General features: G+C 39.4%; 1 protein-coding gene across 1 annotated transcript in view; it reads left to right on the top strand.

The window, feature by feature from the left end:
* Positions 1-1616: 1616 nt before the first annotated feature.
* rsf1a (remodeling and spacing factor 1a) overlaps positions 1617-27877 on the top strand; it is a 63155-nt gene continuing 36894 nt past the window's right edge. Inside the window, exons 1-5 of the mRNA XM_034168626.1 lie at positions 1617-1838; positions 20670-20761; positions 20901-20993; positions 21132-21337; positions 26510-26628. Coding sequence (XP_034024517.1) covers positions 1685-1838; positions 20670-20761; positions 20901-20993; positions 21132-21337; positions 26510-26628 — 664 coding nt within the window. The 5' untranslated portion in view covers positions 1617-1684. The remainder of the gene's footprint in view (positions 1839-20669; positions 20762-20900; positions 20994-21131; positions 21338-26509; positions 26629-27877) is intronic.

Genomic DNA, 27877 nt, shown 5'->3' with positions numbered 1-27877 from the left:
ATCAGACAAATAATGTGGTATAATTTTCAATATGACTGGAGCACTTTTATATTTTGACCTCTATGTAATTCTTCAACTGACCCCTACATGGCCGCTTATTGAAAATTCAAGTGGCCCGTCAAATTGTTGGCCCAGTGCTTATGTACTTGAGATATTTAGAAGAGCTATATTGAGGAACTGGTTAAAGATTCACTGATGGTTACTATTAAACACTAATGTGAAGTCATATATCACTTCTCTATTTGACACATAACAGTATTCTGTGTTCATCAAGGATAAAATGGGAGAATTTTGGACATATATGATTCCATTCGAAAAACGCTCCATTCCATATATTACCAGAGGATTTGCCAATCCAATATGTTGGATCGGTATTGATCTAATATTAGCCAAAACTACTGAACTGGATATTGTAAATTTACAAAATAAATAAATAACAAAATCTATCTGATTTCAATATTCTATTACATGTCTGAGTCATATCCATGTAAATACAGGGCCAGTATTGCAGATAACGATACTTTTCCAATAATAAAGGTCGATGCATCATCAATTTGGTAAATCTGAATGAATTTTCATGGCCCTTAAGTGTTTTTTGGGGGGGATTTTTGCCCCTTTGGCTTATTAATTAGTTAAAACCCAGGTGATAATTTGGGCAAAGTTTATAGGTAAATAGAAAATACTAAATTATCATAATAAAGCTTTTTGTTTAGAAACAACAGAACAGTAACAAAACAATTTATTGCCATAAGTTGCCATGTCTGGATTTTTCCTTAAATAAATAACGTGCACAAAATTATCACTTGAGATTAAATTAAAAGAAATTATTTTTCCAGGTAGAGTGTTTACATTGCATATTTATACAGTGTATATATTACATACAGTAGTGTATATAGGAGAGAAACTGAAACTAAAGTATTGATCTTACTACACTGTAATCAATTAACATCAACACCAATGTTGGTATCGATATTACCGATATTTGGATGGATCCACCCATCACTGTTCATTACTTTTTGAGTTATATTCCTCTAACAGTCAAACAAACAAACAGACAAATGCCAGTGAAATAATATTTAACATACCTATTTAGAGGGAAACCTTAAAACCAATAAATTTGATGAATGTGGTTCTTTTCTTCGGAGCCCGTCTTGGAACATGGTGGTTAATTTTTTTTGGGGGGGGGCCCAGACGGGCTTAGTACTTTCCTAGGTTTTAGATATACAGACTATAGTTTATACTGAGTAGTGAACAATTTATTCCCCAAAATGGCAGCACTGCGCCGCCATTGTGTGCCTCACTGTTTGACGGGGGGGGGGGGGGGGGGGGGGGTATTTTTGCGTCCTGTTGTTATGGTTACAATACAGTCTGTGGTTGTCACCGGAATCGCGATGTTTCCAAAACATCAGGTTGCGAACCTTGTGTTCACGTTGAGGGAGGCTACTTCAGTTTTGTTTTTAGCACCGGAGCTTTAACTTTGAAGCAAAACTGATGTAGCCAGTGTGAACTGGCTACATCAGTTTTGCTTTTGATGCCACAGCTTTAACTTTGAAGGCGCTTTCCGCCGAACTCGTTCGCTGTTTTTAACTTGACACCGGTAGTTTCCTTGAGTTCTTCCATTCATTCGAGCAGCATCATCCCAGCAGCAGCGGCCCTCCCCTCCCGCTTCTGTCCGCCTGGAAAGATGGCTGCTCCGGCGGTGGCGAGCGGCTCTGGCCCGGCGCTCTGCCCCAGCTTCGCGGTGGTCTGTTCGTTTCTGGAGCGTTACGGAGCGGCGCTCGACCTACCGGACATGACCTTCGTGCAGATGGAGACGTATCTGCGGGACACGAGCGGAGGTAAGCCCGCGGTGGAGCAGGAGGACGAGGTGATGGTGGTCGCGTGTGTTTTGTGTGTCTGTGGGAGCAGAGCTGCTGCCTGGCTCGGCCCGGTGCTCCGGTTCCCACTGAAGACCACCGTCGTCGTTCTGCCACTTCTGTTTCCACCACATGAAACGCTTCCACACTCCGGAGTGTGTCGTCTAGACCAGACGGACCCCGTGTCTGCGTGGCTCTGAGTTGCGTTTGCCTGTGTGTGTTTTTTATACTCTGAATGTGAAAAGTTGCTGCCGTGGTTAGCCATGATGCAGCTAGCTGCTGCTCCGGAGCCGTCAGGTGGATTTTTTTTTCCCACGGGCCTTGTCTCGCAGGCACTCGGCCCACTGTGGCACCGTGATGTACCGCGTGTAGCATGTTCGCTCTAACGTTATTTCACTCCTGCGGTCCGTCTTTGATGACTGTAGAAATTGTGAGCGATATTAGCTGAAAACGCTGGATTTTTAATAATTATTATTGGTAAAACGGCTGTCCGGTCTGCGCAGGCGCGCAGTAGGAAGTAGCCGGTGGCTAACGATTAGCACGATGGAGACTAGTTTATTCTGTGAAGCGTGGCCCATATTTGCCGTATTTTAGAGTGTTTATTATAGGTATTATTCTGAAACGTATCCACTATACTCGTAGTTTGTAAACTGCGTCAGATAGTTTTTCGTTACCAAGGGTTCCCCTTATTCTTTATCGTAATTTTCCTAATGGCACCGACTACAGTCACGGCAGATTTATCCCAAAACATGAATTCCGAGTGGCTAATTGACGTCACGTGACATCCCCCGTGCCGTCCGATTCGTTAATCCCAACTAATTTTGACCTCAAAACAAACACACTAATTCTAAAACTAACCCACGCATTAACACAGAAACTAACGCTAATCATAAGTATCCATTATAATATGAATCCATTGTTTTTATTTGAATATTTACTTATTTTGTGGATTGCTTATGAATTTGACACTTATCTCCTGTATTATGTGAACTATGTGACTCCTTTTGATTTTAGAAGAGGGCACATTGTTTGCTAAACTGTATGGAAGTTAGTTTCCACATGTACTGTTACCAGGATCAGCCAAAAAAGTCTGCCTTCAATGCCATTATTTCAATAACAAGCAAGATATCAAAGTGAAACTCATATGATAATAGCTAATCCTTTATTTATTCACTATCACTGCACCATATGTAGGGATGGGTATTAATAAGATTTTATCTATATCGATTCCGTTTATCGACCCGATTCCTTATCGATACCTCTTGTGAATTTTCTGTGTACTAAACGTAGGCTTTACAGGTTTTCTATGTCAGCAACATTTTATTGAGTCTTAAACTAAATAAAAATGAAATTGGTCACTGGATCCTTAAACTGTGGACAAAATTAACTCTACATGGTGGATCCTTGATCTCTGGACATTAATAGAAATAAACAAAATCTGTAGTTTTTGTCAAAAGCATTTCCTTTCAGACCTTATTGGCATGAATGGCTTTCCATACATCTGAGCTGAGCTCAGCTGGCTGTGCTGCACGTCTGGATGTAATTCATAAAGAATGCAGGACATTTCTTTTTGGGAGGAAAAAACATTTTAGTCGATTGTAGTTTGTCTGTATTACAGCGTTTGGAAAGAGGTGTCATTTTATTTAAAGCGGCAATTCGTTTTTAAGTTATTAATTCCGACTGGACTCTGTCTCGGCAGAGAGCGGCACAGCCTTTGGAGTTGTGCCAATTGAACGGTCGACGATTCTCGTTTCTTGACTGCAACAAGACAAGAGTCCCAGTTAGTGACTTTAATCCATACAAAAGTGACACACGATTGACATATTTTAATGGCTTTGAGATCCCAAGCGGTTGCTGCTTCTAAAGAGCAGCGAATCAAAGAACCAATGAGCCAGCGGATCGCAGCATTGCTTAATTGGTTCATACATTAAAGCGGTGTCACGCTGCAGGGTCTGTAAGCAACGTAGAGAAATGATCATTTTCCTGACGAACACCCTCAAAAACAATGGCTGCTCTGAAGGACCGATAAGGGAATCGTTAAGCAAAAAGGCTGTTGTTGTCGGTGGATCGAATCATTTCTTAACAATACCCGAAAAGAACTGGTTTTCGATACCCAACCCTTTTGCCTGCAGTCTGAGGCATGCACAGAATCACTTTCGACATAACATGTGCCTAGAGTCCTCTGTTAAAATGGCAACATACATGGACGTGCTGTTGTTGAATTCTTCATGGTGGAGGGTTGTGCACTTGTGGACATTCATCAACGAGTGTTGTCCTGCGAAGCCTGTGTAGATGTTATTACAGTCTAGAAGTAGCTAAGGAGTTTGAGAAATTAATGATGTCCTTTCAGCTGGAGATGTTTTGATGACATTTTTGGGCACTGTGATAATTCTAACACAATTTTTGACACATGGCAACACTTTCAACTCCAGCTGATATGTGCACACTTTGCAGAAGCTGCTCACATGCTTGAAGCTGTTTCCTTCTGGAAAAGACGTAATGATGTAGTACGGCATTGCTCATCCACACGCACACACAAGTCGGTAAATGCAGAATGTGTTTGAATTTTTCCTTTTTTTTCCCCACCTTAAAAGAACACCCAAAGGGACATTCTTAGACTAGTAATTCAGAGGTGCATGCAGCTGTGTGTGAGAGAAGACACCTTATTTCTTCACAGACAGGATGCAAAAACTTGTCTTGCATTGGCATAAGTGTGTGGAAAGGGAAGGTGACTATGTGGAAAAGTAATGATACTGTCTGATAGAGAATATTCCAGGCTTCATGCAGATGTGGGAGTCATGTGAGTATCTTGCTTCTTATTTAAATAATCTAGGAGGATCAATCAATCAATCAATTTTTTTATATAGCGCCAAATCACAACAAACAGTTGCCCCAAGGCGCTTGGCTACAGTGGGAAGGAAAAACTCCCTTTTAACAGGAAGAAACCTCCAGCAGAACCAGGCTCAGGGAGGGGCAGTCTTCTGCTGGGACTGGTTGGGGCTGAGGGAGAGAACCAGGAAAAAGACATGCTGTGGAGGGGAGCAGAGATCGATCACTAATGATTAAATGTAGAGTGGTGCATACAGAGCAAAAAGAGAAAGAAACAGTGCATCATGGGAACCCCCCAGCAGTCTACGTCTATAGCAGCATAACTAAGGGATGGTTCAGGGTCACCTGATCCAGCCCTAACTATAAGCTTTAGCAAAAAGGAAAGTTTTAAGCCTAATCTTAAAAGTAGAGAGGGTGTCTGTCTCCCTGATCTGAATTGGGAGCTGGTTCCACAGGAGAGGAGCCTGAAAGCTGAAGGCTCTGCCTCCCATTCTACTCTTACAAACCCTAGGAACTACAAGTAAGCCTGCAGTCTGAGAGCGAAGCGCTCTATTGGGGTGATATGGTACTACGAGGTCCCTAAGATAAGATGGGACCTGATTATTCAAAACCTTATAAGTAAGAAGAAGAATTTTAAATTCTATTCTAGAATTAACAGGAAGCCAATGAAGAGAGGCCAATATGGGTGAGATATGCTCTCTCCTTGTAGTCCCCGTCAGTACTCTAGCTGCAGCATTTTGAATTAACTGAAGGCTTTTTAGGGAACTTTTAGGACAACCTGATAATAATGAATTACAATAGTCCAGCCTAGAGGAAATAAATGCATGAATTAGTTTTTCAGCATCACTCTGAGACAAGACCTTTCTGATTTTAGAGATATTGCGTAAATGCAAAAAAGCAGTCCTACATATTTGTTTAATATGCGCTTTGAATGACATATCCTGATCAAAAATGACTCCAAGATTTCTCACAGTATTACTAGAGGTCAGGGTAATGCCATCCAGAGTAAGGATCTGGTTAGACACCATGTTTCTAAGATTTGTGGGGCCAAGTACAATAACTTCAGTTTTATCTGAGTTTAAAAGCAGGAAATTAGAGGTCATCCATGTGTTTATGTCTGTAAGACAATCCTGCAGTTTAGCTAATTGGTGTGTGTCCTCTGGCTTCATGGATAGATAAAGCTGGGTATCATCTGCGTAACAATGAAAATTTAAGCAATACCGTCTAATAATACTGCCTAAGGGAAGCATGTATAAAGTGAATAAAATTGGTCCTAGCACAGAACCTTGTGGAACTCCATAATTAACTTTAGTCTGTGAAGAAGATTCCCCATTTACATGAACAAATTGTAATCTATTAGACAAATATGATTCAAACGACCGCAGCGCAGTGCCTTTAATACCTATGGCATGCTCTAATCTCTGTAATAAAATTTTATGGTCAACAGTATCAAAAGCAGCACTGAGGTCTAACAGAACAAGCACAGAGATGAGTCCACTGTCCGAGGCCATAAGAAGATCATTTGTAACCTTCACTAATGCTGTTTCTGTACTATGATGAATTCTAAAACCTGACTGAAACTCTTCAAATAGAACATTCCTCTGCAGATGATCAGTTAGCTGTTTTACAACTACCCTTTCAAGAATTTTTGAGAGAAAAGGAAGGTTGGAGATCGCCTATAATTAGCTAAGATAGCTGGGTCAAGTGATGGCTTTTTAAGTAAGTAACGCTTAACCTTAGCCAGCAGTTTCAAATTTCCTTCAATGTCGCCTGCTCTGGCCCCCGGAAGACAATTGACTATGGTTGCTGGTGTCGCTAACTTCATATTTCGCAAAACAGAGTCGCCAATAACCAGAGTTTGATCCTCGGCGGGTGTGTCGTCGAGTGGGGAAAAACGGTTAGAGATGTGAACGGGTTGGCGGTGTACACGGGGCTTCTGTTTAGGGCTACGCTTCCTCCTCACAGTCACCCAGTCAGCCTGCTTTCCCGGCTGCTCGGGATCTGCCAGGGGGTAACTAACGGCGGCTAAGGTACCTTGGTCCGCACCGACTACAGGGGTCTGGCTAGCTGTAGAATTTTCCACGGTGCGGAGCCGAGTCTCCAATTCGTCCAGCCTGGCCTCCAAAGCTACGAATAAGCTACACTTATTACAAGTACCGTTACTGCTAAAGGAGGCCGAGGAATAACTAAACATTTCACACCCAGAGCAGAAAAGTGCGGGAGAGACAGGAGAAGCCGCCATGCTAAATCGGCTAAGAGCTAGTAGCTACGCTAAGCTAGCGGATTCCTAAAAACACGCAAAGTGAATAATGTGTAAATAATTTAGAGGTGATTCAGCAGAAGGAGTGCTTTAGTTAAGGCACGTGAAGATTACACTGGGAAACAAATCGTAATCTAGATAACTAGATCAATCTAACTGCGCAGATTAAACAGCTAACAGATACAGAAAAACACCGCTGTGCTCCGGAACAGGAAGTGATACAATACCGCAGTGAGAGCCAACCACCAGTAGAGGCAAGCAAGGATGCAGATCTTTTCATCCAGCCCTTCTAAATTTGAAGTGTTGGCCAAAACTACATATTTGTCTGTGTTTTCATAGGTGTCATGATAATTGACATGCTGTGACATTTTAAAGAAGCAGTTTGATTAATCTTGGTCTTGTAGAAAATGTGCATGTCAGATTCACAACATTGTGCAGTTATTAAGTTACATAGATTTTTCCTTCTTATTTGCTCTTCTCATTACATTTGAGTCCTCTTTGGTTGCACAAAATCCAAAAGATTTAAAGTTTATTAATAAACCTGCAAAATAACAGCAAAAAGTATGTATGTGATGTGTCCCGTGCACAGAACTTTCAAAATTAATTTTCTTGTGTGACCAATTTTAATTCATGACTGGATGCATAAATATCAGTGTTTGTTATTAGTGTTTGGCCATTTCCACAGCTGCTGGAACACAAACAGTCTGTATCGTGAAGTGTCACCCAGTGTTTCAGTATGAAAGTGTGACTGTGAAGGTTTTTAGCTATTGTTAGAACCCAAGCATTTTCTTTTCCTAAAAGTATTTTAGGTTAGTTATTTTTATTTAATTTTAATTCAATGGTAGGGATGGGTATTGTTAAGATTTTATGCCATTATCGATCAGATTTCCTTATCGATACCTCTTGTGAATTTTCTGTGTCCTAAAATTGGCTTTACAGGTTTTCTATGTCAACAACATTTTAAATTGGTCACTGGATCTTTGGACATAAATAAAAATAAATAAAATCTGTAAATTTTGTCAAAAGCATTTTGGCATGATTGTCTCTCCATACTTCTGAGCTGAGCTCAGCTGGCTGCTGCACGTCAGCGCAGGACGTCTCATTTTGGGAGGAAAAAAAACATTTTGATCGATTGTGGTTTGTTTGTATTATACAATATTTGGAAAGAGGTGTCATTTGATTTAAACGGTGTCTCACTTTGAAGTTATTAATTCTGACTGGACTCTATCGTTCTTACTTGACTTGGCAGAGAGCCGCACAGCGTTTGGAGGTGTGTGAACAGAACAGAGGACAATTCTCGTTTCTTTCTCGCAACATGACAGGAGTCCCAGTTTGTCCCAGTAATGTGCATGAAAGTGGTGAAAAACAAAAAAGCTGAAACCCAAAATTACCCCCAACACCACCCACACAAAAATCTTTTAATTCTAGAAGCTCTGAAATGCAATCTGGGACTATTCCAGACAATAAACTGCAGTGAGTGCAGCATCTATTTAGTGAGGGGGGAAAAAAAACAACTTTCCTTATTCAAATTCATTCCAGTAGTATTCTGCTCTTACAAGGATTTTGCAGTTTTCTAGTTTGGCAGATAGTTCTGGAGGAAATCAATGAAGAAATTAACAAATTGAAAATATGCTTTGACTGAAACAAAAATGTCATTAAACTTAAGTAAAACAGGGATGAAGTGGCAGTGTAAGAGTCACTACGTGTTCACAGGAATCAGTTATTTACATTTATTTATGTTCATTGTTAGTTGGTTATATCTTTTCTGTTTTGTTTTATCGGGTTCTTTTTGTCTCTTTCTCTAAAATTGTATTGTAGCATTATTATTCATTATTATTATTATTGTTGTTGCTATTATTATTAATACACTCAACAAAAATATAAACGCAACACTTTTGGTTTTGCTCCCATTTTGTATGAGATGAACTCAAAGATCTAAAACTTTTTCCACATACACAATATCACCATTTCCCTCAAATATTGTTGACAAACCAGTCTAAATCTGTGATAGTGAGCACTTCTCCTTTGCTGAGATAATCCATCCCACCTCACAGGTGTGCCATATCAAGATGCTGATTAGACACCATGATTAGTGCACAGGTGTGCCTTAGACTGCCCACAATAAAAGGCCACTCTGAAAGGTGCAGTTTTATCACACAGCACAATGCCACAGATGTCGCAAGATTTGAGGGAGCGTGCAATTGGCATGCTGACAGCAGGAATGTCAACCAGAGCTGTTGCTCGTGTATTGAATGTTCATTTCTCTACCATAAGCCGTCTCCAAAGGCGTTTCAGAGAATTTGGCAGTACATCCAACCAGCCTCACAACCGCAGACCACGTGTAACCACACCAGCCCAGGACCTCCACATCCAGCATGTTCACCTCCAAGATCATCTGAGACCAGCCACTCGGACAGCTGCTGGAACAATCGGTTTGCATAACCAAAGAATTTCTGCACAAACTGTCAGAAACTGTCTCAGGGAAGCTCATCTGCATGCTCGTCGTCCTCATCGGGGTCTCGACCTGACTCCAGTTCGTCGTCGTAACCGATTTGAGTGGGCAAATGCTCACATTTGCTGCCGTTTGGCACGTTGGAGAGGTGTTCTCTTCACGGATGATGCGAAGGAGATGTGTTGCACTGCATGAGGCAAATGGTGGTCACACCAGATACTGACTGGTATCCCCTCCCAATAAAACAAAACTGCACCTTTCAGAGTGGCCTTTTATTGTGGGCAGTCTAAGGCACACCTGTGCACTAATCATGGTGTCTAATCAGCATCTTGGTATGGCACACCTGTGAGGTGGGATGGATTATCTCAGCAAAGGAGAAGTGCTCACTATCACAGATTTAGACTGGTTTGTGAACAATATTTGAGAGAAATGGTGATATTGTGTATGTGGGAAAAGTTTTAGATCTTTGAGTTCTTCTCATACAAAATGGGAGCAAAACCAAAAGTGTTGCATTTATATTTTTGTTGAGTATATATAAATAAAAAAAATTACACAGAACACAGAGCCATTAATTATACAGAAAACAAATGCACACAAACGTGCTGAGTTGTGAACTGCTTAATGTTAACTTTAACATTGAAAACACCATAGACATGCTAAGGTGTTGGCATTGGTCCTGTTTTTAAGTTATAAAATACATTGATCAACTGTTTCAGAAGACCGTAACAGGTCGGTTTAACATAAAAAGGTAAATATTATAGGGCTGCAGCTATCGATTATTTTAGTAATCGAGTATTCTATCGATTATTCTGGCGAGTAATCGGATAAAAAGTACTTTTGCATTTTAAAACATTAACAGTCCAGGGCTCTCCCTAAGTAATGGCACAGTGTCACTCTGTCATCATGGAGATTGTCAAATTTAGTGTATCCCTTTCTGTTTTCCTGGGTATTTATTTATATTTTTTCACATCTTTACAAGTTTTGGATCTTTCCTGGTGTCAGGAGTTCAGCCAAAGTCGGGCCAAAGTCTTGACATTTTGCTGAAATGGCAGTGGGTTGTGGCTTTCTGTTTTTTGTTTTCCCCAACTTGTAAAATTTAATCTTATTTATTTATTCATTTATTAAGGTGGTGGACTGGGTCCCTGCATGAATTTCTTTTTAACACACTCTCTGCGATTCAGCCAATGCATTTCATTTTAAGCTGGAGGCTGAACATGCAGCCTCGCAGTCACTTTATTATTATTATTATTATTATTATTTTATTTGAGTTCCTGTGTTTGTGAAGCATTTTGTGTTGCACAAAAAAGTGAAAATTAAAAAGCAAAACACTCATTGCGAGTCTAAGCAAAACACAGAAGAAAGAGTGGATTTCTTCTGTCTGTGGCCGGGACGGAGCTGTGAGGGCAGTGCTGAGCCGCTCATACCGGGCAGAGAGAGGCAGCAGTCGGCTGCGACGCATAGAGCGGACAGCGGACAAAACTGTGTTTAAAAAAACAAAACAAAAAAACAAATACACTGCTTCGCTTTAAATGCACAGTAAGCTATTTCAGATGATTAGCATGGACCATCTTTTTCCTAAAAAGCTTTATTTCACTCTGTTTGTCGCGTTGGAAAGCTGTAGCTTTTGTGCTAATTTGATTAGCGCTTACTCCAGTCTTCTTCTGTTTGTTTTTCTGGGGACATTACAGTGCCACACACATGCCTGGCATATGTACTACAACGTTAAACGAAGCTTCAAGGCACAGAATTTGCCTCAAACATTTTTTTTGTAATCGAATTATTCAAATTACTGGACTAATCGTTTCAGTCCTAAAATATTACTCACAGACATATGCTCTTTAGGGTTTTAGCGAGGAAAAATTAAGATGAAACAAAATAAAACAAAGAACTAATGAAGCAGCAGATTGAAGCACTGCTTCATTGATTCAAGGTTCAAAGCAAAGCTGCACCGTCAGAAATGGCAGACCCACTGTAGGGTCTGTAATCAATGTAGAGAAATAATCATTTTCCTGACAACCTCCTACAAAAAAACAACGGCCACTCTGAAGATCCGATAAGGGAATCATTAAGCAAAAAGGCTATTGATGTCGATGGATGTAATTATTTCTTAACGATACCCGAAAAGAACCAGTTCCCTATACCCATCCCTATTCAGTTTCCAGAGCGATGTATTCTTTGTATAAAAATGTTATAATTACAGTAAAAAAAATGTAACTAAAATGTGGCCAGTATTGTGAATGTCCATCCATCCATTTTCTTCCTCTTTATCTGGAGTCGGGTCGCGGGGGCAGCAGCTCAAGCAAAGCCGCCCAGACCTCCCGATCCACACACACCTCCCCCAGCTCCTCTGGGGGAACCCCAAGGCGTTCCCAAGCCAGCCGAGAGATGTAGTCCCTCCAGCGTGTCCTGGGTCTTCCCCGGGGCCTCCTCCCAGTGGGACGTGCCTGGAACACCTCTCCAGCGAGGCGTCCAGGGGGCATCCGGAAAAGATGCCCGAGCCACCTCAACTGACTCCTTTTGACGTGGAGGAGCAGCGGCTCGACTCCGAGCTCCTCCCAAGTGACCGAGCTCCTCACCCTGTCTCTAAGGGAGCGCCCAGCCACCCTGCTGAGGAAACTCATCTCGGCTGCTTGTACTCGCGATCTCGTTCTTTCGGTCATGAGCCAAATCTCATGACCATAGGTGAGGATCGGAACGTAGATCGATCGGTAAATCGAGAGCTTTGCCCCCCTACTCAGCTCTCTCTTCACCACGATGGTCCGATACAGCGACCGCATCACTGCAGATGCTATTGTGAATGTATGTACAGTCAAAGCACAGTTCATCATATTTGAACAGACAAGTAGTTACTTTTCACCACTGTGCTTGTTTAGGTGTATAGAAGCAGGCTGCAGGCACTGTGTGGATTTTCACTCATAATAATAATAAAACATTTTTTTATTGGATATGTTTACAGCATAATTAAATGGCAGCACAGTGGATTAGTGGCTAGCAATGTTGCCTCACAGCAAGAAGGTCATAGGGTCGATTCCCACCTGTGGCCTTTCTGTGTGGAGTTTGCATGTTCTCCCGGTGTTTGCGTGGGTTTCCTCCTGGTGCTCCAGTTTTCTCCCACATTTAAGAGCCATAGTCTGTAACTGTGGAATGGTTCATAGAAGGAGGTGATATAACATGTTTCATTAAGCCACTGAAGTTTTTTTTCGGGGAAGATATATTGTCCAAACGGACAAGAATTAGGTTTTTTTTTTTTTTAATGCAAAAATCCCTTTGGGCGGAAAACTGTGACATAGTCAAAATGTGAATTTTGACCTTTGAATTTCTTTGTGTGCCCTCAGTAAGCCTCATTGATCTTATGGTATATGAATATGGATGGAGTTCTCCTATTTAGCGTTAGATTTTTCAAGGCTAACTGAGGGCACTGCCTATCGGTGGCGCTTCAAGTCACAACTTTGGCATTTTGGGCTACATTTGGGACCCTCCCAGGGCCTGCGCCCTGAGTAAGCCTTGCTCATTTATGCATATTTGGATACACTGAGACAAGTTCTTTCCAAATTAGCATAAATGGCGGTGGCTTAGTTAGGGTGCTTTTGCATAGGTGGCGCTCTTTATGTTAAGAACGCGATATTTCGCGATTTTCATTTGGCCATATCTCGGTGCGCCCCCTGTGGATTAAAGGGTTAAAGAGGCGTTTTGCCTCATTAACCCTCCTTGTGCTAAAATGTTCACACCAGATCACACTCCAGTTAATCAAGAAAGACAAAATGTTAGTTCTCTGACACTTCAATAGGCAGCTCAACTGGCAGGTTGGTAGCACTTCAGCAAAGAGGGCAAGGTTTATTATCTTTGAATTATTTCTTATTTTGAATAAGTTGTCTTTGCTCAGTGCTCTGGAATCACTAAAGTAATTCTCCCTAATGGTTGGTGGCGGCGACTATGAGAAAATAGGCATCTTTTGTTTGTGGATCTTGATTGTGATATGAGATGAGATTTATTGTCATTGTCACTACACGAGTGCAACAACAATGAAATTACGTTTACATGCCGCTTACCTCAGACAGAATACAGCAATTAATCCACAATTATTACTTGTTTACCATAATAATGGCACACATCAGAATTAAAGACAACACATGTACATTTGACACTGTTTATGTGCACTAAAGTTGAAGTACTCCATCATCCGAATTGAGGTAAAGTGGGTGAAGGCCGCAGCAGGCGTGGCATGTGGGCCCCGTATTTGTCAGACTAAGGCAAGTAAAGGGCTAATGAGGCAAAAAGCCTTCCTGATATCTTTATCATGAATAGCAGAGATATCCGGTTGTTAAGTGTGACTTAACGCATCATGTGATTTTCAACTTCCGGCTCCAAACAAAAAAAGCGTGCTGTCATTAACATTGAGAACTGCACTGAGATGATCTGATCAGGCTGCACTTACACCGTTGCACACGGACAACAGCATTAACATTGCAACATAGAACTCTTTGTATATTGTGCCTAAAACTCTCCTGGATATATTAACTGGGTTTTTAGATGTTGTTACTGCGTTTTGTTTTATGTACAAATGTCAGACGCTCAGGTTGTTTCTCCGTTATTTTCAATGGGAGTTGCTGCGAGCTGCAATTGCTTCCTGTTCGTCGTTCGGGGAGAAAGTGAAGTTTGCACTTTAACGTCCTGTTTATTTTAATAAATAATTTTTTATTAACAAACAGACATGTATATTTTACCTGTGCATAATAAAATATGTAAAGTAAAAGAAAAAAAGTTTTATTAAGTGTTCTGACCATAGAACCAGACGAATGCGGTTAACTGAGGTGGAGGCGGAGAAGGGAGGGACGGAGGTTTGCGCACAGTGTAAACACAAACTAAACTTAAACTTTAGATCCTTAAAAGGATCAAACAGACGTAACTTTAATTGTAAACTTGGAGGTCTTTGGACCCGGAAACAGATGTGTCACGTGATGCGTTGCATCAGCACTTAACAACCGGACTGAGGAACATAATAAAACAAGTTTTACTGAAATCCATAGGGGGCACACCGAGATATGGCCAAATGAAAATCGAGAAATATTGCATTCTTAACATAAAGAGCGCCACCTATGCAAAAGCGCCCTAACTAAGCCACCGCCATTTATGCAAATTTGGGTTCCAGTGAGTCCAAATATGCATAAATGAGCAAGGCTTATTCAGGGCGCAGGCCCTGGGAGGGTCCCAAATTAGCCCAAAATGCTAATAGTTGTGACTTGAAGCGCCACCTATAGGCTGTGCCCTCAGTTAGCCTTGAAAAATATAACGCCAAATGGGAGAACTCCATCCATACATTCATATACCTTAAGATCAATGAGGCTTACTGAGGGCGCACAAAGATATTCAAAGGTCAAAATTCACATTTTGACTGTCACAGTTTTGGCCCCTTTAACCCCTACCCTAAAAAGGGCCGTAATTTTCCACCCGAAGGGGTTTTTGGATAAAAACGTAATTTCTGTCTGTTTGGACAATATATCTTCCCCGAAAAAAACTTCAGTGGCCTACTTACACATGATATAACACCACCCATTTGAAAGTTACCACCCATTTGAAAGTTACAAATTTCTGCTCTTAAAGACACGCAGGTTAGGTGAATTGGAAACTTTATAATTATCTAGGTCTCCCTTGAAAAAGAGGTCTCAATCTCAGTGGGACTAACCTGGTTAAATAAAGGTTCAATTAAGAGTATTTACATGTTATCAGCCATTTGCTTTCATTAGGACATTCTAAAAGCTAAAGTAAGCCAGCCTAATTAAAAACTTACACAGCGCTTGTGCCCCAGCGGAAACTACCAGGAATTCTGTTATTGGGGAGATCAAACTAAATCTGTAAAGTTACTAAACTTGCTCAATAAATGTACAGTAAAATGTACAACATTTACCTCTGATATGTAGTGGAGTAGAAGCAAAAAGTAGAAGTAGTATATTACTTCCATTGCGATATTTCTACTCCAATAAGAGTCATGCACAGCATGAAGAAGTTGATTTTACACTGTTTATAGAGTTGATTTGGCACTGTGATGGAGTATATTTAACTTTATTTGCACAGGGATGAAATGTTATCCCGGCAGAGTATATTTTACTCTGCAAAATTTACTGTGTACGGCAAACTTTTAGGCCTGCAACTAGTGATTACTTTTGTAATTAATTATCTTTTTAAAGTCTGTCTAAGTTTTTATTTAAATTAGGCTTAATTATTTATAAATTAGGGCAGCATGGTGGATTAGTGGTGAGCACTGTTGCCTCACAGTGACAAGGTCATGGGATTGATTCCCACCGGTGGACTTTCTTTGTGGAGTTTGCATGTTCTCCATGTTTGCGTGAGTTCTCTCTGGGTGCTCCAGCTTCCTACCACATCCAAACTTTAAATTGTCAGTAGGTGTGTGTGTGGGTGTGAATGTGTTTGTTTGTCTATATGTGGCTCTGCTACAGACTGGCATCCTGTCCAGGGTGAACCCTGCCTCACGCCCTGTGACTCCTGGGATAGGCTCCAGACCCGCGACCCAATCTTGGATAAGCGGGTGTGTTTGTATGTTTTAAAATTAATCTGCTATAGTTTGGTTAATTTACCACTAAATCTGAACCATAAATTCTAAGAATAACTTTCAAACTTTCATTCAAATATTTTTCTTCCTAAAAACATTTTTAATTGACCAGATTTTTTAAAAATGTCAACATATAAAGAGAGCCCAAATGATATGGATTGATTGGATGATATGGACCATTCATCTCTTGTCACTGTAAAAATGCCCACTCTTATTGCAAATAATTTGCAACTGGTCATTCTGCCTCTGTCTCTTGTCATTTTTATTTATATAGCGCCAAATCACAACAAACAGTTGCCCCAAGGCGCTTTATATTGTAAGGCAAAAGCCGTACAATAATTACAGAAAAACCCCAACGGTCAAAACGACCCCCTGTGAGCAAGCACTTGGTGACAGTGGGAAGGAAAAAAATCCCTTTTAACAGGAAGAAACCTCCAGCAGAACCAGGCTCAGGGAGGGGCAGTCTTCTGCTGGGACTGGTTGGGGCTGAGGGGAGAGAATCAGGAAAAAGAAGATGCTGTGGAAGAGTGCAGAGATCAATCACTAATGATTAAAAGCAGAGTGGTGCATACAGAGCAAAAAGGAAAGAAACAATCAGTGCATCATGGGAACCCCCCAGCAGTCTAAGTTTATAGCAGCATAACTAAGGGATGGTTCAGGGTCACCTGATCCAGCCCTAACTATAAGCTTTAGCAAAAAGGAAAGTTTAAAACCTAATCTTAAAAGTAGAGAGGCCAATATGGGTGAAATATGCTCTCTCCTTCTAGTCCCCGTCAATACGCTAGCTGCAGCATTTTGAATTAACTGAAGGCTTTTCAGGGAACTTTTAGGACAACCTGATAATAATGAATTACAATAGTCCAGCCTAGAGGAAATAAATGCATGAATTAGTTTTTCAGCATCACTCTGAGACAAGACCTTTCTAATTTTAGAGATATTGCGCAAATGCAAAAAAAGCAGTCCTACATATTTGCTTAATATGCGCATTGAAGGACATATCCTGATCAAAAACTAGAGGTCAGGGTAATGCCATCCAGAGTAAGGATCTGGTTAGACACCATGTTTCTAAGATTTATGGGGTCAAGTACAATAACTTCAGTTTTATCTGAATTTAAAAGCAGGAAATTAGAGGTCATCCATGTCTTTATGTCTGTAAGACATTCCTGCAGTTTAACTAATTGGTGTGTGTCCTCTGGCTTCATGGATAGATAAAGCTGGGTATCATCTGCGTAACAATGAAAATTTAAGCAATGCTTTTTAATAATACTGCCTAAGGGAAGCATGTATAAAGTGAATAAAATTGGTCCTAGCACAGAACCTTGTGGAACTCCATAATTAACCTTAGTCTGTGAAGAAGACTCCCCATTTACATGAACAAATTGTAATCTATTAGATAAATATGATTCAAACCACTGCAGCGCAGTGCCTTTAATACCTATGGCATGCTCTAATCTCTGTAATAAAATTTTATGGTCAACAGTATCAAAAGCTGCACTGAGGTCTAACAGGACAAGCACAGAGATGAGTCCACTGTCTGAGGCCATAAGAAGATCATTTGTAACCTTCACTAATGCTGTTTCTGTACTATGATGAATTCTAAAACCTGACTGAAACTCTTCAAATAAACCATTCCTCTGCAGATGATCAGTTAGCTGTTTTACAACTACCCTTTCAAGAATTTTTGAGAGAAAAAGAAGGTTGGAGATTGGCCTATAATTAGCTAAGATAGCTGGGTCAAGTGATGGCTTTTTAAGTAATGGTTTAATTACTGCCACCTTAAAAGCCTGTGGTACATAGCCAACTAATAAAGAAATATTGATCATATTTAAGATTGAAGCATTAATTAATTGTAGGGCTTCCTTGAGCAGCCTGGTAGGAATGGGGTCTAATAGACATGTTGATGGTTTGGAGGAAGTAACTAATGAAAATAACTCAGACAGAACAATTGGAGAGAAAGAGTCTAACCAAATACCAGCATTATTGAAAGCAGCCAAAGATAACGATATGTCTTTGGGATGGTTATGAGTAATTTTTTCTCTAATAGTTAAAATTTTATTAGCAAAGAAATTCATGAAGTCATTACTAGTTAAAGTTAAAGGAATACTCGGCTCAATAGAGCTCTGACTCTTTGTCAGCCTGGCTACAGTGCTGAAAAGAGACCTGGGGTTGTTCTTATTTTTTTCAATTAGTGATGAGTAGTAAGATGTCCTAGCTTTATGGAGGGCTTTTTTATAGAGCAACAGACTCTTTTTCCAGGCTAAGTGAAGATCTTCTAAATTAGTGAGATACCATTTCCTCTCCAACTTACGGTTATCTGCTTTAAGCTGCAAGTTTGTGAGTTATACCACGGAGTCAGGCACTTCTGATTTAAGGCTCTCTTTTTCAGAGGAGCTACAGCATCCAAAGTTGTGCTCAATGAGGATGTAAAACTATTGACGAGATAATCTATCTCACTCACAGAGTTTAGGTAGCTACTCTGCACTGTGTTGGTACATGGCATTGGAGAACATAACAAAGAAGGAATCATATCCTTAAACCTAGTTACAGCGCTTTCTGAAAGACTTCTACTGTAATGAAACTTATTCCCCACTGCTGGGTAGTCCATTAAAGTAAATGTTATTAAGAAATGATCAGACAGAAGGGGGTTTTCAGGGAATACTGTTAAGTCTTCAATTTCCATACCATAAGTCAGAACAAGATCTAAAGTATAGTTAAAGTGGTGGGTGGACTCATTTACATTTTGAGCGAAGCCAATTGAGTCTAATAATAGATTAAATGCAGTGTTGAGGCTGTCATTCTCAGCATCTATGTGGATGTTAAAATCGCCCACTATAATTATCTTATCTGAGCTAAGCACTAAGTCAGACAAAAGGTCTGAAAATTCACAGAGAAACTCACAGTAACGACCAGGTGGACGATAGATAACAACAAATAAAACTGTTTTTTGGGACTTCCAATTTGGATGGACAAGACTAAGAGTCAAGCCTTCAAATGAATTAAAGCTCTGTCTGGGTTTTTGATTAATTAATAAGCTGGAGTGGAAGATTGCTGCTAATCCTCCCCCTCGGCCCGTGCTACGAGCATTCTGACAGTTAGTGTGACTTGGGGGTGTTGACTCATTTAAACTAACATATTCATCCTGCTGTAATCAGGTTTCTGTAAGGCAGAATAAATCAATATGTTGATCAATTATTATATCATTTACTAACAGGGACTTAGAGAGAGACCTAATGTTTAATAAACTACATTTAACTGTTTTAGTCTGTGGTGCAGTTGAAGGTGCTATATTATTTTTTCTTTTTGAATTTTTATGCTTAAATAGATTTTTACTGGTTATTGGTGGTCTAGGAGCAGGCACCATCTCCATGGGGATGGGGTATTGGGGGGATGGCAGGGGGAGAGAAGCTGCAGAGAGGTGTGTAAGACTACAACTCTGCTTCCTGGTCCCAACCCTGGATAGTCACGGTTTGGAGGGTTTAATAAAATTGGCCAGATTTCTAGAAATGAGAGCTGCTCCATTAAGGCACGTGAAGATTACACTGTGAAACAAATCGTTATCTAGATCAATCTAACTACGCAGATTAAACAGCTAACAGCAAAGCACCGCTGTGCTCCGGAACAGGAAGTGATACAATACCGCAGTGAGAGCCAACCACCAGTCTAATATGACCAAAAGGGTGAGGGGTTCCCAGCCATGCTTGACAGTATTATAAACAATGCTGACAGAGTGCCCTTTGCTGGGCAAATGATGTAATGTCACAATTTTCAACAGCCAAAGTTTTTTTTTTTTCCCCCCCTCCATTGTTTATTCTGTAAAATAGCTTTCATATTGGCAAAAATAATGCTGATACCGATATATTGGTTGGGCTATAACATATAAAGCATATATAGTGCTAAAAATTAAAAAGGCATTCATGGAAAAAATGGGGAAGACAGTCTTGCACACAGCTTTGCCTCTTCCTTAGACACAAAAATAAAAGCATAAGTCCAATCCTATTACTCCCAGAGTCTTCAAATTTACAGGAAACATTCTTGGGACACAGACCTTGGACAAGTTAAAAGATGGCTAACCTTAACCTATTTTAAGAGGTTAAAATGTCACATTCTGTTTCAATCTGTTCAGTTCTGAGTTTGAGTAACGAGTGTAAATATTGTTTTTGATTGATTAATAGAGGGGCTTTATTGAACATGTACAAATTGTACGTAAGGCAATAGGATCTTAATAATTAAAGAACTGCAAATCATAAAGAACACAGTTCTCATACGACTAAGAGTATTTTAGCATTGCGTTATATATTTTTAAGTTGTTATTTTGTAAGAAATAAACCTTCAGCACTGATAGCCACTTTTACTTGATTTTGTTGATGACTTCAATGTTTCAGTTTTGTGTTTCGAACATGTATAAATTGTGTTCAACTTTCATTAACTGTACCATGTGTTGCTGTGCCATCATTAATATCTATACAGACAGTGTGTTTATGATTAAATTATGACTAGAGCACACAATTGTTTACAAGAACACGGGGTTCCCCATAATTGTATCCTCTTCATTTCGCTCTCGGAATACACTAGGTTTACGCATTTATGTTTCAATATGAACAGAAGTTCCTTCTGCAGAGAATGCTCGAAAAGGATCTGTGATCCACCTACTATAGTATCACAAAATCCTGTGCAAAACACTAATTATTATTTTGTGTTTTTCAGTTTCCAGACATCTTGTGGAGCTTCATGTGAAGCTGCTCAGAAAAATTGGAAGATCTGTCACTGCTGACCGCTGGGAAAAATACTTGGCTAAGGTAAGCGTTCCAGAGGAGCTCCACTTTGCATGTCGAGCCAATTCAAGCTTGGTTTATTGAGTGACTGTGTTGTTGTGTTTTTTGTTTTTGTTTTTTTTTTTCTTTTCTTTTTTTTTTTCTCTTTAACTTTTGTCTCCAGGTTTGCCAGGAGTTAAACACCACTTGGGCATGGGAGCTAGAACAGAAGGGCTACCAAGAGATGTCCATGGAATGCAAATCAGAGATCCTCAAAGTATGTCACATCTGCTGACAGTTTTTTTTTTTTTTTTTTTTTTTTTTTTTTTTTTAAGTGAAGAACAGCGAAAAGTTCAAACATCTTTATCATCTTTCTGTTCCTCTCTCCATCTCCTTTATTCTGTTTATGCTGCAGTATCTCTGCGAGTGTCAGTTTGATGAGAACCCCAAGTTCAAGTTAGCAATTAATGAGGAGGACCCAGAGATGATGCGCCTGCAGCCAATAGGTCGAGATCGGCAGGGTCTGATGTACTGGCTTCAGCTGGACCAGCAGCACAACGTGAGGCTGTACACTGAGGAGCAGGACGATCTGGATGGGTCAACCTGGAAGTGCATCGTCAGGTAGTACCCTGGTTTAAAGTCAAGATCAGACTGCGTACAGTAATCCATGCATGTGCGACGGTGACAGACTCTACAGTATAGCAGGGCTGTGAAAACCACGCAGATCCGAGGAATTCTGCAGATTTCATCATGGGGGGTGGGGGTCAGTGTTGTACTCTTTAATTGTGATCGTCACTGAGTTTTTAAAATGCCCATCACAAAGCGTTCTTTTTTTACGACATCGTGCAGGTTTTATAAGTCCGCGGACACTGGTCTGTGTGTTACAGATACAAATCTGTATTCTCGGATCTGTGTAACTTCGTGGAGAAAAATGCCACTCAAAGTGTGGCTGTTACGACAGTTGTCATAAAGCGGGACTGGTTGGTTGCTGCGGCGACGCTTTGTGGCTGTTGCAAGATGCTTAAGCTAAATGTAGCATGTGGACATCGCAAACTTTTAGAGCTCTCAAGTTTTTAAAAGAAGAATTTTGCAGCATGCCTGTGTCACAGAGCGACATCAGACAGAGGGAAGATGGCGAGAAAGACGGAGAAGAATCCGTGGAATTGGCACTGGCTTCATGAACACATCTGAAAGATAAAAGAAACAAGAAAAGCGAATTGTATCTTGCATCATCAGGAAACACAGTAAGAATTTTTCTCCCCCTGGAAAATGAACATTGTGCAGTTCAAACAGGATTTTAGACAAGATTATGTGACTTTTTTGTTATTAATCTAGACTTTCTTTCATTGGAAAAAAGGACATTGTGGCTTTGAATGGATTTACAGGAAATTACACAAGAATATAAGTGCCTTTTTTACTATAAGGTATGTTATTGATATTTTACCATGATTTTCAAAATATTCTACAAGCTTTAGCTGTGGTTTTTGAAATACCTTTAAGTCTTTTCCAGTCTTCATGAATTTCTTGTAGCTTAGCTGTTCTGAGTTAATGCATATAGATTGTAATGCACAAATGTACAGGTGCATGTCAAAAAAAGTTCAATATATTTTGTCACATATTTCAGAAATTCTAATTTTATATATTTTAGACTCATTACATAGAAACTAAAATGTTTCTAGCAATTCTAAGTCTGATAATTACATCCTACAGCTCCAAAACAAACAAAAAAAAAAAACAGAAAATGCACATCTCAAAATATTTGAATATTTCATTAGATCAATCCAACAAAAGGATTTATAAAACGAAAAATTTGAACTTCTGAAAAGTATGTTCATTTGTTCAATCAATACTTGGTTGGGGCTCCTTTTGAATGAATTATAACATCCACACAGCGTGACATGTTGGTGAGCCAACTGTGGTACTGCTAAGGTGTTATGAAGCCCAGGTTGCTTTGAAAGTGGCCTTCAGCTCCACTGTATTGGGTGTGGTGTCTCTCATCTTCTTCTTGACAGTACCTTATAGGTACTCTGGGATATTGTCTATGAGACCAGTCAAGTACAGTAATACCATGGTCAGCAAAGCAGACCTAGTTTTTTGTTGTTGTTGTTGTGGCTGTTTGTTTTTTTTTTTTGTTTTGTTTTGTTTTTTTGGCGCTATGAGCAGGTGCCAAGTCCAGTTGGAAAAGAGAATCAGCATCTCCATCAAGCTGTTTCATTCTGATTCATGCTAATAACCTCCAGACAGTGCAGTGGATTTGTTTTGTGTGTGTGCGTGCGCGCGCAGAGTACAATGGTACCAAATGTATGGAACCAAATTTGCACTCTAAATGCAATGCAACAGAAATAGGACTAATAATCCATGTCATGTGACATACAAAGCACCAATCAAATGACAAGGATCCACTCAGCCGTTATATAATATACAAATAATGAATATTAATGGTGCCATTCAATCCGGCTTCGCCTCTTTGAATGGTACATTACAGCTTTCACCTCATGAACTACTCGAACCATTGAAAGAATGGAAAAACATTCATTATTTGTTTTATATAATGGCTAAAATAGATCCTTGTCATTTGATATTTTATTAATTTATAAACAACAGAAGGGGGGCTTACATTTTGGTGTTCCACTGGTGCTTAACAGTCCAGCACTAACTTTAAATTAGAGGCCAGAATAGCAACGATGTAGTCCATGGTGTTGTGCACTGACTTTGTGTACTTCCTCAGTCCAGCGAAAAATCACATCAGAAATTAGTCCAGCTTTTCATCCTAACAGCTCTACATGCCTCCAGACGGCTTACAGCATAGTGGATTTGTTTTTTGTGTGTGTGTGTGTGTTAGAAGAATTAGCACCGTCAATTAGCTCCTTCAAATCGTCGTCTGCCAGCAAAAAAAACTCCGCTATGTTTAGATAAACACCACTCCTGGTAGTGTGAGCGTGTGCGATGGTCAGCGCGTGCAATAGCACATTTCGTGTGGCACCAGAATTGCACGGTCAATGAAACACAACGGCAGATGGGACGAATAATCCATGTCTCGTGACATACAACCCACCAATCAAATGACAACGATCCACTCAGCCTTTATATAAAAATAAATAACGGTTTCCTGTGAACACCTAGTGACTCCACGGTCTCACCTCACAAAATGAAATGCAGAATCTTTTTTGTACAGATTTTATTTATTTTAAAGGTTGTTTTTCCCTCTTAATTGATATCCCTCCTCTTGATCCCTGAACAATTTCTGTATGTTTTCGGTGAAAGTTTCTTTTTTTGTGTGTGTGCTTTGTACAAGATCTGTGCTGTTTGGAATTGTACTGTCTGTTAATTTAATATATTTGACTTTAGGAAGAGCGAGTGAGTATGGTCTTGAAGAATAGTTAGTGGTTTTATTGAACTCGTGTAGTTATTGCTCCAGAATCAGATGTCTACACAGTTGAAATGCAGTAAGACAATGAAACAGTTTGGGATGTGAAATGATTTGTGATCCAGAACATGTTTTGCTTTGTTTAACACTGAAATGCGTCTTGATATTTTGGTTTGTATATATTTGTGTATATATATATATATATATATATATATATATATATATATATATATATATATATATATATATATATATATATATATATATATATATATATATATGTGTGTGGTTTCCAACTGATTTTCGCATCTACAGTAGTGTTCAGAATAATAGTAGTGCTATGTGACTAAAAAGATTAATCCAGGTTTTGAGTATATTTCTTATTGTTACATGGGAAACAAGGTACCAGTAGATTCAGTAGATTCTCACAAATCCAACAAGACCAAGCATTCATGATATGCACACTGTTAAGGTTATGAAATTGGGCTATTAGGGGGAAAAAAAAAAAAAAAGTAGAAAAGGGGGTGTTCACAATAGTAGCATCTGCTGTTGACGCTACAAACTCAAAACTGTTATGTTCAAACTGCTTTTTTAGCAATCCTGTGAATCACTAAACTAGTATTTAGTTGTATAACCACAGTTTTTCATGATTTCTTCACATCTGCGAGGCATTAATTTTGTTGGTTTGGAACCAAGATTTTGCTCGTTTACTAGTGTGCTTGGGGTCATTGTCTTGCCATATCATGCCCATATCATGATGCTTGCACCACCATGCTTCACTGTCTTCACTGTGAGCTGTGGCTTGAATTCAGAGTTTGGGGGTTGTCTCACAAACTGTCTGCGGCCCTTGGACCCAAATAGAACAATTTTACTCTCATCAGTCCACAAAATATTCCTCCATTTCTCTTTAGGCCAGTTGATGTGTTCTTTGGCAAATTGTAACCTCTTCTGCACATGTCTTTTATTTAACAGAGGGGCTTTGCGGGGGATTCTTGCAAATAAATTAGCTTCACACAGGCGTCTTCTAACTGTCACAGCATTTACAGGTAACTCCAGACTGTCTTTGATCATCCTGGAGCTGATCAATGGGTGAGCCTTTGCCATTCTGGTGATTCTTCTATCCATTTTAAAGCATTGGAGATCATTGTAGATGAACAGCCTATAATTTTTTGCACCTGCGTATAAGTTTTCCCCTCTCCAATCAACTTTTTAATCAAACTACGCTGTTCTTCTGAACAATGTCTTGAACGTTCCATTTTCCTCAGGCTTTCAAAGAGAAAAGCATGTTCAACAGGTGCTGGCTTTATAGGGGACACCTGATTCACACCTGTTTGTTCCACAAAATTGACGAACTCACTGACTGAATGCCACACTAACATTGTGAACACCCCGTTTTCTACTTTTTTTTTTTACTAATAGCCCAATTTCATAGCCTTAAGAGTGTACATATCATGAATGCTTGGTCTTGTTGGATTTGTGAGAATCTACTGAATCTACTGGTACCTTGTTTCCCATGTAACAATAAGAAATATACTCAAAACATGGATTAATCTTTTAGTCACATAGCACTACTATTATTCTGAACACTACTGTAGATGAGAAACAAAAAATACTACCATCTTGTCCAAACTCTGTGGAGTCAGAGTGTGGAAAAATGTTAACAAATCTACTGGTCACGTTAACAAGCATCAGCTGCTGTGTGTTGCCACATCTTTTTGTTACAACTGACCACAACTTGCAGACTTTTGGCCATTGTCTGCATATTTTCCATCCCAGGACAAAATGTAAAATAGACACAGCAACCAAATAACACAGAACTGAGACACAAGGAGCAGTTTGCATCACCTTTTATTCTTACTTATCATGTAACAGGGTAACATATGTCATAGAATCCAAAGGACACTGACTTTGTTTGACATCTACTTCTGTATTATTGCCCCAAGGAATTTATTTTCATTAACCCTTTCAAGCTGTCCCCATCTGTCTGTATTTGTAATTGTTCATTCCTTCTGCAGTTCCCATATAACATTAGTTTTGTTTTATTTAAGTTTAATGACCATTTGTTTCGGTCAAACCATATTTTCAATTTGTTAATTTCTTTAGTGAGTTCCTCCAGAATTATCTTCCAAGCTAGAAAACTTCTGCATCCTAGTAATGGCAGAATACTATTAGAGGAGTTATTTTGAATAAGGGAAGTTGGTTTTTTTCTCACCAAAATGGGTGTTGGACTCACTGCAGTTTGTCTGGAATAGCCCCAGATTGCATTTCAGAGCTTCTAGAATTCCAAAATTTTCAGTGGGGGCAGGGCACTCGGCCGTCCATTCGCAGAAAATGTTAAGTCAAATTTTCAGGTGCTTTCACCCATGCCTGTGTTCTGCTGCTTCTCAGTTGTGTCTCAGCCACTGATGTAGGTTGTGTCTCCTCAGGACCCGTGATGAATTAGCCGAAGCTCTGGAGCTCCTGAAGGTCCAGGTAGAACCAAAACAGATCCAGGCCTGTTCTGGGAGTACCAGCCCAGCAGAGAGGGTCGATATGCCAGACAAAGGTACACCTAAGTTTTAAGCCAGCAGCTTACTACACCGTGATACAATATACAACCCCTGGCAAAAATTATGGAATCACCGGCCTCAGAGGATGTTCATTCAGTTGTTTAATTTTGTAGAAAAAAAGCAGATCACAGACATGACACAAAACTAAAGTCATTTCAAATGGCAACTTTCTGGCTTTAAGAAACACTATAAGAAATCAAGAAAAAAAGATTGTGGCAGTCAGTAACAGTTACTTTTTTAGGCCAAGCAGTGGAAAAAATGACTTTAGTTTTGTGTCATGTCTGTAATCTGCTTTTTTTCTGCAAAATTAAACAACTGAATGAACATCCTCCGAGGCCGGTGATTCCATAATTTTTGCCAGGGGTTGTAAATGCATGTTTCTCTAGGATTGTACAGAAGTGTGCTTCCATTTGCAAAATGGGCAAATAAATACCTGCAAGCAGAAACACATACTGGAGTGCACGTACACATTTACACACACACACACACATTCTTTAATTAAAGCCTGATCACGTCATATCATTGTGTAGTGAGTAAGCGTTTTTAGGAATGTGGCACTGGTTCCTTGATCATTTGTATATAGGTAGATGACATTTTTCAAGGGTGGTAATGAATTATGCAAAGTGGGATTGGTGTGTGAGTCCAGAGTGTTTTTACAACCTTAAACCTCAACAGTTTTTAGAAGAACTCATCCCTTTTATTTCCTGTTAATTATGTCATTTTTTAAATGTTAATTTATTGTCTTAATGTATTTATAAATTTAGGTTCTTGTTATATACACACTATTATTATTATTATTATTATTATTATTATTATTTTATTTCTGCTTTTATTTTGTCATTTGATTTTTTTTTTTTTAAATGGACCACAATGGAAATAAGTGTTTTCATGTTCCTGTTGTCATCCATGTATTTTTTTTTTAACATATTTACAATTATATTGAATGAATGAGTTTTTTCAACACACAATTCAACAACAAAAACAAAAAACTAATAACAAAGCAACTTTACAAAGGTCCTGCATGGCCGAAAGGGTGAGGGCAGAAGCAAATCTTATAAATACCCACCCCTTATACTAAAAAATAAGAAACATACACACACAAACAAAATTTCATAAATACATATCTGCAAAATCACACACAGATATATATGTGTATATATATATATATATGTGTATATATATATATATATGTGTATATATATATATATATATGTGTGTATATATATATATATATGTGTATATATC

Source organism: Thalassophryne amazonica, chromosome 4, assembly GCF_902500255.1.
Source record: "Thalassophryne amazonica chromosome 4, fThaAma1.1, whole genome shotgun sequence".
Lineage (NCBI taxonomy): Eukaryota > Metazoa > Chordata > Actinopteri > Batrachoidiformes > Batrachoididae > Thalassophryne > Thalassophryne amazonica.
Note: the sequence above shows the minus strand (reverse complement) of the source record. Positions and strands in the feature narration are given on the sequence as shown.